This window comes from Eleutherodactylus coqui, chromosome 1 (assembly GCF_035609145.1).
Source record: "Eleutherodactylus coqui strain aEleCoq1 chromosome 1, aEleCoq1.hap1, whole genome shotgun sequence".
NCBI classification, from domain to species: Eukaryota; Metazoa; Chordata; class Amphibia; order Anura; family Eleutherodactylidae; genus Eleutherodactylus; species Eleutherodactylus coqui.
The window spans coordinates 175,995,191-176,010,469 of NC_089837.1; the positions used below are offsets into that span (position 1 = coordinate 175,995,191).

The 15,279-nt window shown below is 41.8% G+C and overlaps 1 protein-coding gene across 7 annotated transcripts in view; it reads right to left on the reverse strand.

The window, feature by feature from the left end:
• The window catches only part of DST (dystonin), a 391,490-nt gene that overhangs the window by 63,281 nt on the left and 312,930 nt on the right, over positions 1–15,279 (reverse strand). For all 7 annotated transcript variants that reach the window (XM_066604043.1, XM_066604051.1, XM_066604016.1 and 4 more), the window contains 5 exons: positions 10,105–10,264; positions 7,930–8,256; positions 3,417–3,501; positions 2,413–2,654; positions 2,088–2,294 (listed from right to left, as the gene is read on the reverse strand). In XM_066604043.1, the coding sequence (XP_066460140.1) occupies positions 2,088–2,294; positions 2,413–2,654; positions 3,417–3,501; positions 7,930–8,256; positions 10,105–10,264 (1,021 nt within the window). The remainder of the gene's footprint in view (positions 1–2,087; positions 2,295–2,412; positions 2,655–3,416; positions 3,502–7,929; positions 8,257–10,104; positions 10,265–15,279) is intronic.

Sequence of the window (15,279 nt, forward strand, 5' to 3'; positions counted from 1 at the left end):
AATATTCCTTTACTGAAAGAGTAGAGCAAATTTCCATCAGATGTGGTTGGAAAATCAACAAGCTGCCTTGAATGCAGGGGCACACTAGATGGACCATGGGGTATTTTTCTATGTCATGTGATCTCGTGGTGACCCTCTGGGAATTACTTGCCTTTCTGCTCCCTCAAAGGGTCACCAGAGCTCAGTTACCAAAGCCTTATGTATGATGCGATTACAAGGATGGTACCACATAGGATGCTGAGAGGTGGTGTGCAAAAACTCCTATCACAGTTACTGCTGATGATTACAGCTCCTGTCACATAGTGATAATGAAGGAGATCATAGTTCACCCCCATGACTAATATACATAGGAGACATCCAGAGTGTGACAGGAAATCAAGTGAGGGTGGCAGGCACGAAAAATGTGCTTCTTTAACTGCAATACATAGATACATATTTAAAACATATGTTCAAAACGGAAAGCACATTTGGAGACACTTGGAAGCTTCTGTCCTATACTTAGAAAGTGATTCCCCACCCTGCAGCAGCTCTTTCTGACTTTTTTATAAGGACTTAATTTACAGCCAGTTCACAACTCATCTCTGCTTAGGTACCTGAGTTCCATCACAGGTTTGCATCTGGATAGCTGAAAACAGCATGCAGATAGAAATCTGTGATAGAACCTAGGAATGGAGCTGGAAATCATCTGCTTACTTTTCTTCATTGTCTCAAGTTGCGATATTTCAAATGGCCATTCCAGAATGCATGTATACTATAACTTGAAGGAGCAGGCTTGAGCTGGCCTACCAGGCAGTTGGTGAACTCACCAGTGTGCCTCAAAGCTAACAAATGGCGCTCCATGTTGATAACCCAGCAGGCAACACACCACCAATATTATAACATTCCTCTCTCGTCGTAACCCAACGGCTCACTGACAGACACTGACTGTGCAAGTGAAAAGATGACATCTTACATGCTACATTGGAACAGTGGCAGGGTACATTTTCGGCCACCATTGGCCCTGCCTCCTGGATGTATCCATGGAAGCTCCTGCAACCTAATAGCTAGCAGCATATTGCTGCAAGCTTCTGAACGCTGATTCTGTTAGCACCGCAATAACAGGGGTCGGAGCAGAAGCCTCTGTGCCGATGTCCCATGTAGTGGCTGGCGCTGCTAACTGCAGGCACGACTCTCATTGACTTTAATGAGAGCCGTGCCTGCACCACTTACAAGAGCCGGCCACTACACAGAGGTCAGTGGAGGCTTCCACTCCAACCTTTGTTATTGCAGCGCTGACAGCATCTGATCGGTCGAGGATAGGTCATCAATAGCATTTTCTTGGAAAACCCCTTTCATTTTCCAAATCTATCTCTTCCCCTATATCTGCTGGAGAAATACAACTCCTAGCATGCCCCGACAGCTGCAGACCATATGCCATGTGAATGACCATATAATTGTCTTAAGTTTAATATAAATGTAGTTTAAGTTTTTAAACTACAGAATATGGATAAATTTAATAAATGTGGACTATTCTACAAAACTGGATATTCATCAAGAAGGTGCAACAACACTACATCTAGTGCGAGAGGTCGTCAAAAATAAGGCACATAGAAATATTACCACTGATCAGCAAGTCCTCTAGTCCCACATTACTTCTTATATCAAGTTATGATAGATTTTTTTTCTTTTTGAAATATCTGTGATGTAGATGAAGACGGGACTTATATATAATGATGGCAGGATGAATCAAAGTAAACAGATGCAGGATGTTCTTAATCCCATTCCTGTCAACTGAATACATTGTAAAAACCTTTGGCTAGCCTAATGGAGAAGGCCTATGTATTTTATAAATATGGGATTAGTGGAATGATATATAGTAGTATACCATAGCTGTTATCTTTCTCAGTTCTTTATCTGGGCAGGCATGCTATCTTAGGATGCTCTGTGAACAATGAAGCCAGATGGTGCTCACAATATACAGATTAGTTATGGCCTGCCTCTAAATATCGCACACATTAGAATTCTTTTCAAGCTCCGCTTTGTTGTCTGTGCATATCGAATCAGCAGAAACATTATTTTTTAAGCATTCAATCAATAGTTTTCTGTACCTGCTGAGATCGTAATCTGGCAGCATCTATCTCTTCCACCATTTGTGTCAGGGTTTCGCTTACGGATTTGTAGCGCTCATTGTCTTCTGTTACCATCCTGTCAAGGCCTTCTCTTGCTCTCCAAGGCACCAACTCCAGCAAAGAGCTGCTAACTTCATTTAAGGAGTCCAGCAATGCTTTATTAGTCCTGGCTTCTAACTGTAGTTCCTTAAAAGGAATGAAGAACGTATATTGTATTATGTACTGATGCTAATCCAACTAGTGAGTTACAGTCACTGGTAATAAATGTCACATTTATCGTCACGTAATAAAAGGCACATTTTACCTTCTTTCTTTGTTGTACAGCAATCATTTCCTCTGTTTTCTGCTCCTGCATTTCATAGCCCTTCATCTCTACTTCCACCTTGTCCAGCCACCTACCCAACTTGTCATGAGTTGAATGGAACTGTGTTGCCAGGTACAAGGCTTGTTCTAAGACCTTGGAGACATCAGAGCTTAGCTTTGTGATTTCAGAATATCTAGATTTTATTCCATCCAGCTTTTCCTGAATAACAACAACTTCATCTCCTAAGTAGGAAAGAAGAAAACAAAAGTTTAATAGACTACATAAGTGGGTGAATAAAATTTGTTAAAGTTACCATGTCCCCTCAGAAGCCTCATTACTAGTGATGAGCGAGCACACTCGCTAAGGGCAATTGCTCAAGCGAGCATTGTCCTTAGCGAGTATCTGCCCGCTCTAGAGAAAAGGTTCGGCTGCCGGCACGGGTGACAGGTGAGTTGCAGCAGTGAGCAGGGGGAGCGGGGGGGAAGAGAGAGAGAGATCTCCCCTCCGCCCCTCCCTGCTCTCCCCCGCCGCTCCCTGGCCGCCGCCGGCAGCCGAACCTTTTTGCTCGAGTGAGCAGGTACTCGCTAAGGGCAATGCTCGCTCGAGCAATTGCCCTTAGCGAGTATGCTCGCTCATCACTACTCTTTACCATTTGTTCACTCAGGGGTTATAAATGTTTTTATTCTGTGATTAAAACCAGTCCTAATAATGTTCTCCCATGAAACCAGGGAAGGGTGCGTAATTGATGGACATTTTACTATATCAAATCAAGAGTTTCTCCTACTCCTCAAAAGCCAAATTTCCAGCTGCTTCTTAGTTGGGCCAAATTTTCCCTCGAACCTGCTTCTTCTGTAGTCTAAATGATTCCTACATATTCTGATTGAATTGTCTTATTGTGCACATACCATGTAGTCCTCATGATCTTCATGAATATGTTACATACGCTGCATGCTCTAACCCAAAGGTTATAGCCCTTACTATTGTGATACAGCTACATCACTTACCAGTCGTATGTTTCAGTAGCTCTAATCCATTTTGAATGGCCTGATCAACATTTTGTTTTCTCAGCAGAATGTCTTCTTGAAGGAGCTATCAGAAAAAGGAAAAAAAGGGTGATTTGAAAACTAAATAGCTTCATTTCCAGAACTTTTATCATAAAAATCATTTTTGAAAGTTATTATACATAAAACATTACGTGGCATTTTTACAAGTGTGTATCCATGTAAATGTAAATCACTTACAGTAGTCTCCAGAAGTTGGGAAACAACACAAACAGCTCAAATCTTTCATCTGACTCTTGGAAGCTGGAAATAACTTCAAATGACGGTCACCTCGAAATACCCACCCTCTGCCTATATTGCAGCTATGGCCAGCATCAGCCTGCAGTAGATCAACTTTAAAAAAATTGAGTCTGGATTTCTATTTTTGATGGAAAATCTCCCAGAGGTGTTTCTAGCTAATGATTTTTTTTTTCTTTACCCCTTTCCAATCCACTGTCTGACTTCTTCCAACATTCTCATTGAAGCCTGTACAGCTCCGATGTCAGAAGACATCCGGCAGTGTGTTCTTACTGTATATTACTGACCGCTCTTTCGTCGGGGGCCTCTCTGGCATGTCACATACTGCAGTACTGGCTCTAGCCAGCAGATGGCGCCATAATATAATGGCAGAAAGAGAAACCCCCCTAGGAAACCCTGAATCCAAAATTGGATTGCAAGGGGTTAAAACATGGGTGCTTCAAGCCTTCTGGAGGGTATTGTATATATGTAGTTAAATCTCGTACTAAAATTGCTTTGCATTTGATTTACATTTATTTTAATTTACAAAGTTTACTGTTTTGAAGATAACTCTAGGACTAGAATGGGTACAGTGCTGTGACAATTGTTACAGTAGAGCTGACCTAGGTCTAAGAGATTAATATAGGTAGCTGCAGTACAGGAAATTGCACTACTGCATAAAAAAATGCCTCTACCATCTCTCTGTATAGCCAATGTTTTTGTAACCCTGCAGAGGTACATGTAGACAGCTCAGGAAAGATTGCAGTTTTCACAACCATGTACAGAAAATATAATAAAAAATCTACAATTAGACAATAATAACAGATTAGAAAAATATTTCACTATGTAGTATTAATTAGTAAAAAATAAATATAGGTGATAACTGTCCAACTAGGTCACATATCTAGACAATTAAAAACAAGGCAGCACTCCAGGAAATGAGTACAAAAGTAAACAGAAACCAACAGGAATGGACATACTTGGTATGGGCGGCCCAGCAAACTGGCAGGCTTTGCAAACACAGGAGGAGCAGGATCATTACAGATAAGAGCTATATAAAGCAAACAAACTGCTGACATTGGCTGATATCAGCCTTTTTTGTGTACCTGGATATTAGGGATGTTCCTGTATTATTATATACATACTTTGCTGCTTCGAGCACTGACTTTTATTTTCCTTCATGTCACAAATCTAGAGACTGGGGGATCTTAAATAGTTAACTATATAATAAATGTTCTTTAGAACACTACAAGGTCCTATTTAAGGTAATTGATAAAGAAAACATAACTGCAGCTGTATGTAGTTTTCCCCAGTAGCCCTATAGAATCTGAATGAGGTAGTGCTCATGTTTGACTGCCACTCCATAAAAAGGTGCAGACATGGATCCCCAGTTATCATGATCGGTGGGGGTCACAGCAGTCAGACCTCTCCAGCCCACTCCACCTTGAACCTGGCCACTGTCTGAGCAGTGCCAGAGATACTCGCTCCTGTGTAACAGCATTGGGATCACTGGGATGAGTGTTGGCATCATTTGCCCAAGGGCTCGTCCCATGTAAATGGGCAATTTGGCACAACTCCAATTTGACAGCACATGGACATCAGTCAGATAAACAGAGACACAGTACATTGAAATGCATTGCTATGTCCTATTTCTTATCTGTGAAATACACAGGAACAGGACATGCCATGAGTCTTTTCACATGGACCATTGGTCCGAGTTAAAAAAATATGCTATTGTGCCGGAGGTCATATACTAGCAAGTCATGATGAAAGCTGTTGATTTTGCTCAGAGATCCATCAAGGATACATTTTTATAGGTTACAAAAAGAATATTCCTGCAGGCTGAGCTATTCTTGCCTTCAAAAATATCAAAAAGCCCCATGGAAAACCCTGATGATCCCTATTTATGCAAATGTGAAAAGGGTCCAACTAACCTGTACAACCTCTAATGTCCACAGTAACATGTAATAAGGCTCACAAATAGTAATATTTTATATTCTCCTAGATCAGCAGCTACAGTATAAAATATGAGGTAAAAACAGAAAAGTAAGATCTCATTAGCTGTAAAGATTCCCAGTCTCCCTTTAACCCTTTAGTGACGGAGCTTTTTTGCTTTTTTCCATTTTGTTTTTACCTACTCCCTTTTAAAAAATCGTAGCTCCTTTATTTATCCATCGACGTCGCTGTATGAGGGCTTATTTTTTGTGGGACGAGTTGTATTTTTCAATGGCACTATTTATTGTACCATATAATTTACTGAAAAACTTTTAAAAAATTCTTAGCGGAGAGAAATGGAAAAAAAACGACATTCCACCATCTCTCGGTGCGTCCTGTTTCTACGGCGCACAAACTGCAACAAAAACGGCCTGATATTTTTATTCTATGGGTCAGTACGATTGCTACAATACCAAACTTGTATAGTATTTTTTTTGCTGTAGTACTTTTATTTTTTTTTTAAGATATTTAATTTTTTTCAATTATTTTCTGCGGTCATCTTGTGCGCGCAATACCTTTTTTATTTTTTCGTCGATGTAGTTGAGCAAGGGTTCATTTTTTGCGGGATGTCCTGTAGTTTCCGATAATATCAATTTGGAATACATACGACTTTTTGATCACTTTTTATTGCGTTTTTTCTGGGAGACAGGGTAACTAAAAAAGTGTATTTCTGGCGTTCTTTATTTTTTTTTTCAGACGACGTTCATCGTGTGGGAAAAATAATGCACTACTTTGATAGATCGGACTTTTACGGACGTGGCGATACCAAATACATATTTTTATTTTATGATTTTGATTTTTTAATAATGGATATGGCAAAAGGGGGGTGATTTAAACTTTTATAACTTTTTTTTTTTAACAATTAAAAAAACTTTATTGATTATTTTTTTCACAGTACTTTGAAGTCCCCCTGGGGGACTTTAACATGCGATGCTTTGATCGCTCCTGCAGTATGACGTAATGCTATAGCATTACGTCATACTGCTTTTTTACAGGCAGTCTTTCAAGCCACCCTGTGTGGATGGCTTGATAGGCAGTCTGCTAAGGCAGCCCTGGGGCCATTCATTAAGCCCCCGGCTGCCATGACACCTGCACGGCTCCCCCGATCTCACCGCGGGGGGGCCGTGCGGGACCCCCGAACAGCGTTCGGGGGATTTAAATGCCGCTGTCAGAATTGACAGTGGCATTTAAAGGGTTAATAGCCGCGATCGGCCGAACGGCCGAGTGCAGCTATTGCCCGCGGGTGTCAGCTGTAATAAATAGCTGATGCCCGCGCTGTATGGAGGGAGATAGCGCCGCTACCTCCCTCCATACACGTCCTGCAACGGCAGGACGTAGTTTCCCGATGGGGCGGTCGTTAAGGGGTTAAAGGGAACCTGTCACCTTCTATAAGCATCAAAAACGAATTTAAGGTGCTGCTGAGTCCAGGGGTGTAGATTTTATACTTACCAGTGCTGTCAGCCTGGGCGCTGCGGTCAGTCAGTATGACTCTCTTCACTTAGTCTGTGCGCACACACTCCCATAGAGAACAGTGGAGCAAGCACACATTGACTGAATTAAAAGGGTCATACTGACAACATGGAGCGCTGACTTCCTGGGGTAACAGCAAAGGAACAGGGAGCCTGGAAAGTATAAAAATGACACCCCCAGACTCAGTGGGACCAATCCTATAAGCCCCATAACTGAGTGCTCATAGGAGGTCACACGTTCCCTCTAAGTGTCAGATGCAGTAAAATAATTGGATAATTTTCTCATTAATCCTCTCAATCTAGAAGCACCCAAAGCATGAATTCTTTGAAGATGTCCAACAGTAAAATTAAAAACTAGAAAAAACAAAGTAAGGGCGCCCACCCACTGGCGATTTTTTTCCCTGCGAAATTCGCAGCATTTTTTTCTCTGCAGGGGTCTATGGGACTTGTAATGTTAAAATCGCGATTTTGCGCGATCGCGACTTTAACATTACAAGTCCCATAGACCCCTGCAGAGAAAAAAATGCTGCGAATTTCGCAGGGAAAAAAAATCGCCAGTGGGTGGGCGCCCTAAGATGGAAATCCTTTCCTATTAGGTTGTCTTTAGAAGATGAATGGGGTAAAATGAAAACTAAGTCTTGCTTACAATTTGTGAAAACTACAAATATTGTCTTAAGTACTTCTTCCTTCACCCAACGGACTGATGTAGTAACAACATAAAAATAAATAATAATAAATGAATAAGGAAAAACGGAACAAACACAAACAGAAAATACCAGCAGCTCAGTGTGTTGTCTGGTGAGTACATCTGTGCTGTGATCTTGGACAGACAGTTTGCTCAGCTTGTCATGTACTTCAGTCAGCCAGTTCATGAGCTCAACTTCATCATCCCCAAATATCTGAGCATTGCAGTACGCCTGATGCAGAAGTTCCCCTCTCCTGCTACTTCTCTCCTGGATCTCCAGGAATCGCATTTGGCCAATATCTAATTTTTCCTGAACCATTTCCTTCTCTTCTCTGGCGCTTAGCGCTTTTAAAGCCTGCCCAATGCTCAGAGATTGGTGTAAGATGGTGTTATGAGCTGTAATGTCCTCTTGCAATGCCTGAATAAGGAGGGTGAAAATAAAATATGTATAAAACAAGAGGAAAATGTGGCCAAAGGAAACCATGCAAATGAATGGAAAATTCAATCAGCAGGGTTGTTAGTTTAATCAGGAGGTGAGAAAGGAAAGGAGCTCCATGTTTAACTTGTGAAATCAAACAGACAGAGCGGAGATTAACATTCTTTAGCTGAAGAAACTCTGCGAGAGGAAGGAACGAAGATTGTAAGTTAGTTCTGAAGACAGGCGGTTATTGATTCTTGAGGTACCACTAAGACCACGCACAATACCAAATATGCTGTAATTAAGCACATCTGAAGATACATTTCAATTTGTGAAATGGAAATCAATCCTATATACAGTACACAAATCCAGAAGTATATGTGGCTCCTGACAGGCTTTCATTACAGTCATGAAAATAGTTACACTTCATTTATCTGTTATCCCATATCTGCGTTTCGGATCAGAATTGAATAGGCAGCCACGATAAAACATGGGAACATGTAGAGTTTATTATCTCTGGCTGATGCGAAATATATGGTTTATTCCCTTGATCTAGCCCCTACAAGCTATCACTGTGCACCCACTAAACAGACCCACACACTAAAAGAGAGTGCATGCTTCACATAAAATAGCTGATCTGTTTTGATAGGTGGAGAAGACATAAGATGTGAGTGGCTCAACGAGATTTTGGAACAAAAACTTTCACTAGCTAATTATTAGGGTATTTAATAGCAATCCTATTGGAGTTGCAGAGTAAAGTTGGCCCTATAATTATATAATGGTATCCACCACCAAATCTACATGCTCTTTTAGGGTATGTTCCCACATAGCAGAAAATGGTACAGCTAGTTACAGTGAACATCTTCACCAAATTCCGAGGAAAACTGCAACGGAAAACATGTCAAAATCCGCAATAATGGGGCAGACTTTTTGCAATTTAATGCAGATCCTTTAGCAGACTTCACCCTCACACAGGGAGATAAGCTGCCAAGAACAATTATTTTTTAGGCTGCACAATGGATGTGATCAGCTGATGACTGCATATTTGCTCATTTGTCAGCTGATTGCTACCCTTCTTACAAAGGGCAATGATAGGGTGAATAAGCATTCCAATGTACGCTCATTCATAATCATTGGCTTGTGTAAAAGAGCCTTAACTTACATAGGCGCTGCCCAATTGTGCCCCAATTTGGAGAAAAAGACGTTTAGACAAGTTCTATTTTAACATGACCAACGCCAGAGGACATAGTGTTTTTAGAAGAGCAGTGATTTTAAGTGCTTGGCCAGCTAAAGATGTGTGTTGAGCATCTGTGTCACATCTATAGTTCAATTTATTTTTTACAAAGCCAAAGACTTATCAGCACCCACATATGGGAATGTACAATATATATGGTACTGTACTGTGGTATGTGGTCCTTCAAAAAGGTAGCACACGTTTGTACTAAAGGGGTTGTCCAGTTAATAACTATTGATGGCTATTGATAGGCCAATAATAGCAGATTGGTGAGAATCCACTGCTTGGGCCCCGATGAGCTGTTGCTGGTCCTTTGCATGCAGCTGATTTCTGCTGGAAGGAAAATGTCCTGTTCCAAATGCAGTGTCCAGGCTTGCTATTACAATCCAAGTTCCCAATCATTTTCATTGGAAGCTGCCCTGCAATACCAACCTGGGCCACCACAGTGGTAAGGATCTGTTTGCAGAGTGCAGCGGATTGGGGCACATATGACCAGCAGGGGTTCTGAGCAGCAGACCCCTGTCATTATTCTACTGGTAGCCTGAAACCAGGTCATCAATAGCTCATAACTGGATAGCCCCTTTTAGCTTAGTCCATGTATATTTGAGTCTTACCTTGTGCTGGGCAATCTGTTCAATCAGTTTAGGTGTCTGTGTCCCTATGGGCTCAGAGTTGGCAAGCTTCTTCTCGGTGTTACTGAGCCAGTCAGACAGGGGCTCCAATGTGTCATGGAACTGTTTGGCTACAACTAATATACCATCCAGCTGTCGATTTCTGTAACATGTAAACACTAACATCATTAGTACTAATACACTTGGTAGTACTGATACATTTTGTAGCGTTTTTAGAGAGTACAATACATATAGTAAGTCAACATTACTAAACAGAATAAACAAGTGCCATGAGATCAGACAACGCTACGCTGGGAAATACAAAACAAGGCAATTGGAAAGTGTCCCCAGAAATGTAGGGAAGGTCTTCAAATGGAACTACTGTGCTAACGTATGTAACGAACACTGCTTCAAAGCTCTGTAACATTAAGGATGCATTCTCACAGAAGAAATGTGCCCTGCATTCTCTGCCATGGGTTTGCGCAAATTCGGAATCTGCAACAACTCTAAATTGTTGTGGATATTTCTATGGATCTCATGGATCTACAGAAACATCTGCATGTAGGGGGATTTTGTAAAATAAAAAGAACTGTGAAAAAAGGCCAAAATATTATACTTACCTGCTGCATCTAAAGAGTTTTGCCAATTCCATCGCCAGTCTCCTGGCTTCCAGTGAGGACATGCCACATAGACATGCGCAACCCTGCAGCTAATCACTTTTTTTGTCACAACCCGCTGTGGCAAAACACATTGCCATTAGCTCTAGCAACAAGCTCCCTGTTAGCAGTAGCCTGCAGCTGTACCTGCTGCTATTCCCAATACAAGGCCTGCCACTAACCCTCAGGCTTTATTCACATGGTCGTTGCAATTTTTTCGGCTGCAGGCATCACGTCCGAAAATCGCAACAGCAAGGGAAAGCCGCGACCAGTTTACCTCTAAATCTCGCATTTTCTCACCCATTCACATGGCTGGGTACGACGTGTATACACCACAGTTTGGAATTTCGTCGGCCTAGGGGAGAGAGTTTAGCGATGCTAAGCTGCCTCCCTCCCCCTCCCTTTGCTGGCTGATCGCGGCGATAGAAGCTCCCTAGTCTAGTCGTGCTAGAGTCTCTCCCCTTCTATGGGAGCTGCCGTCAGATCGCGGCCAAAAGATACCTATCTTTTCTGACCGCATGTAAAAGCGGCCGGCATCGGCAGCATATGTGCGTTCCTTTCCGGCTAGACGATTTTACGCGCCGAAATACATTGGAATCCAATGCTTCAGATGGCCGCCATTTTCAAGCAACAAATTATCGCAGAATAGCTGCGCTAAAACGTTCATGTGAATAAGGCCGCATAGATATACTGTTATATGTAGATTACTGTGTTTGTGCTGGGGTACATTCTTTGGGTTGGAGCTCATACCTATGGTATGTGCCCTGAGGTGGCCTACACCTCTTCAGAGTTCATCAAGGCTCCTGCACTTTATAAAGCATATTAGCATAGTACACTTGTAAATTCCATATCAATATAAATCACTCCTAGAGAAACATTTCTCAAGCAGTAACATTTCTGCATTTATCTTGCAGTGATTCGAAGTCCCAATGAAGATCTGAACCTCACTTTTCCTATAACACGCTAAAATAGTTAGCATTCCTTCACCTAACCACAGGCTACTGACCTAAGCATAAACCGGTAATGGTGTATGCTACATCTTAGCTCAAATAATATGGCTGCGTTGTAATTACATTGAGAGAATCTGGTGACATCACTGGAGCAAAGAGAAAAACCAGAGCCACAAGATGCAATTACAGCGTTAAATAAACAGCTTGGGTGGGTTCCGTGTATTATTATAGCAGAAGCAGCATGGACTGGCTTTACTTTGCTGCTGCTCCGCTGCTGCCCTCCTGAACTAGCCTGCTGTTTCCCTATATGAAATGTTGGATCGCAATAGAACAATATGAAGATTTATTTTGTGTAAAAGTACAACAAAAGTTCATAAACGCTAATGCACAAATATGAAAGTGGAATTATCATGAATTATTTTCAAATTAGTTGGGCTTTTGTAAATGTTCAGGACTGATCGCTCTCAAAGATTTAATATAAGAAATATGCGCACTGCTTGCTTCTATGTCAGTCATGCTAGGTCACGAAGTTACTTCAAGGAGAGAAGAAAACTTTCCATGTGTCTGATTTCCAAGGACACATCTAATCATTTCTGCTCTTCAAAATCTGCAGAAAGCAATGTTCTAGTTGTAGCAAAATACTATTGAAGGCTTTGTGTGAAGAAGTCAACCCCTGTTCATATCTCCTAGTACGGCATATGAACGTCATAGCGCCTGATTCCCCACTTGGGATCCCCTCTAGGCAACCCTGTTAAGGGGATACTCAGTGTGGCAGACTTAGTGCCATCTTTGAATTACAGGATGCCCCATAATCCGAATGGCCGTCCTGCAATACTACACAGCAGCCGCAGCAGAGGATATGTCTGGTATGCCACAGCTTTCCCCGACACATGCGTTGTTTGACAGGGGGGGTTTCCTGTTCGCCCTGGGCACGCTTCTCTCTAATGACTGCTTTACGTTATGATAGACACTGGCCTCACACATCAGGGCAGCTTTAACAATGTACTTATGCAAGTTTTCAGCTGTGAGTTGACTGAAAAATATGGCGTTTAGGCGGACACACCCATGTAAGTCGTTTAGCAATATTTACTAACACTTGCATGGATCCACATACGGAATCTGCCCTGTCAATGGGCAAAATCAACGTGTGGAATTCCTATGTGGAACCTAAAAAGAAATGACATGTCACTTCTTTCGAGCCTCCACAATGGAATTCCGCACACTAATTTTTTTCCATTGACAGAGAAATTTCATGTGCGGATCTGCACCAAAAAGACGCCAATTTTCACGCGTTTTCTTAGAGGTAGAATCCACACGAAAAATTCTGCCATGTGAACATCCGCTACGGGTCGCACCCAGGAAATCTTGAGTAGAACTACCAATACGGTAATACACAACATGGGATGCAATGATGTGCTGCTGCATACCTGCAGATTTCCGAATGTCTGGAAAAGTTGGGGCCCAGACATTAAAGAGAGCTGTAAAGGTAATCCTAGTTCTAACAACATGATGGATGAGGCTAATGTAAGAACCTACAGTATTTACAGAATTTTTCCCCATTATTTTTAGAACAAGAAACATCTTTTAAGGAAAATTCAAGTCAGCAGCAGAGCTTCAAACAAAAGGAGATGACTCCAATAAATGTGAAGATCACTTTACAGAATGACACCGATCCGTTGATTTGCTAGGGATGAAGCAGTAATTCTCCCTTTGTGCTATCTATGGATGGATAGCTTTCCAGGCCCCTGGTAGACCTCACTGTTAAGATGATTAGCAGGATATCTTTGTGCTCTGAAGCTCCGTATCTTCCCATCCGCATATAAAGTAAAGCGTTACACAGCAGTATTAATAACTGCAGCTAAGGATAAGCATGGAGGAAGCAGACACCAGATGGGTTTAATCTGCAGCCTAATCCTATAGGTCTGTTAATAAAGCAATGCTTTATGTCTTGTGTTCTTACATCCCCATTAACGTCACATTAAAATAACAATACTAGGAGGAAGCAATAACACCGACACGTGAGAATAACACTATCATAAAGGCTCTAGGTACAACTAAGCAGAGCAATCCTGCCAACGAGCAGTCAGGGATACAATATGGGTCTGTATGGACGCAAGCACACTGACTGCAAATCAGTACAAGCGCAATTTAGCACTGTTTGCCTTCTGCAGCTTCTAGCTATCACTTTTAATAGACACTGTAGTCTAAGGCCGGTTTCCCGCAGGCGATAAATTGGCACGATTTTCTGGCGATGCGAGAGCGTGTGAAATTGCTGTCATCTGAAGCCTATGTATTTCAATGTCTTCTTTTTCATGTGTGATGCTTTCACTGTGGCGTGAAAAAAAATCGCAGCATGTGCTATCTTGCTATGAAAAGCCTTATTTTCTCACCCATGTTTCCCTAAGGGACCTCCGAAATATTGCATTGCAACGCACCGACTGGCGATGCTTGTGCGATGCGTCTTTGCATTAGCAACTCATATTGTGTTTCGCTCAAAAAAAAAATCACAAGCGGCAGCGATGCGGGATTATTTGCTGGAACGAGCATCGCTGGCGCTCAAACATCTCAAGTACAAGAATGCGATATTGCCACGATTTTCTCACGGCGATATCGCACTCACCCATGTGAAACTAGCCTAAGGGTCCTTTTACGCAGGACGGCTGTCGGGTGCTTCAGCAATAATGGGTCCTGTGTATTCCATAGAACGATCTCTAACCCGCCTGCCCCCTTTCACAGTAATTAGGCCATCGTTTGATTTCTATGCCTGCAAAAAAACTGAACGAATTATCGTTCGCCGTTTAGTCGCTACGGACATTTACTATGAACATTCATAATTCCCGTTATCCAGCCCAAATCTGAACGATAAACATCCAGTTTAAAACGGTCATTAGTTTCCAACCCCTATCTCTTCTCTCCTTGACTTTGTATCAGCTAATTAATGACCACAACACAAATATACTTGGTTGTGGTCATAAATTACCTAAGAACATCCAGGAGAAGAAACAAACCAAGTCCTCGGTCCAACCGCACTGACAGATCTTTTATGGGTCCTTTTACATGGGACGACTGTGGGGCACTTAAGGAGGAGCAATGATTGCTCACTGAATGGAGCCAAAGCGCGCCAGGGTTCTCTTCCAGCTGCCAGCTTTCATTCACTGTGAAAAGGCTGTCGTTCAAACAGGCCAGCAGTTGCTTGTGTTTTAGTTCAGCTATAAACTAGGTGACAATGACAAGTGATGCCTTCCGGATGCCATGTTTACAGAGGACGACATTTGCCCATAATAGGTCATTTGAGCAACCTTTGGACCATAATACTGTTCGACTGCAGTGTCTATATACAGTGATATGTAGAAACTGCAGTAGACAAATGGTGCAAAAGTTTTAATCAAACACTACTGTTAAAATGATTGCCAGCCCAAAATATATGCATTTAAGTGAAAAACAATTGTTCCCCCAAAGATGCCTTTAAATAATACAGCACATTAGAATATGTAATTTATTTACATTATATACATATAATGCAGATGTACTAATCCTGTCCAATAGTTAGAAAGTGTGAACCTAGATTAGAC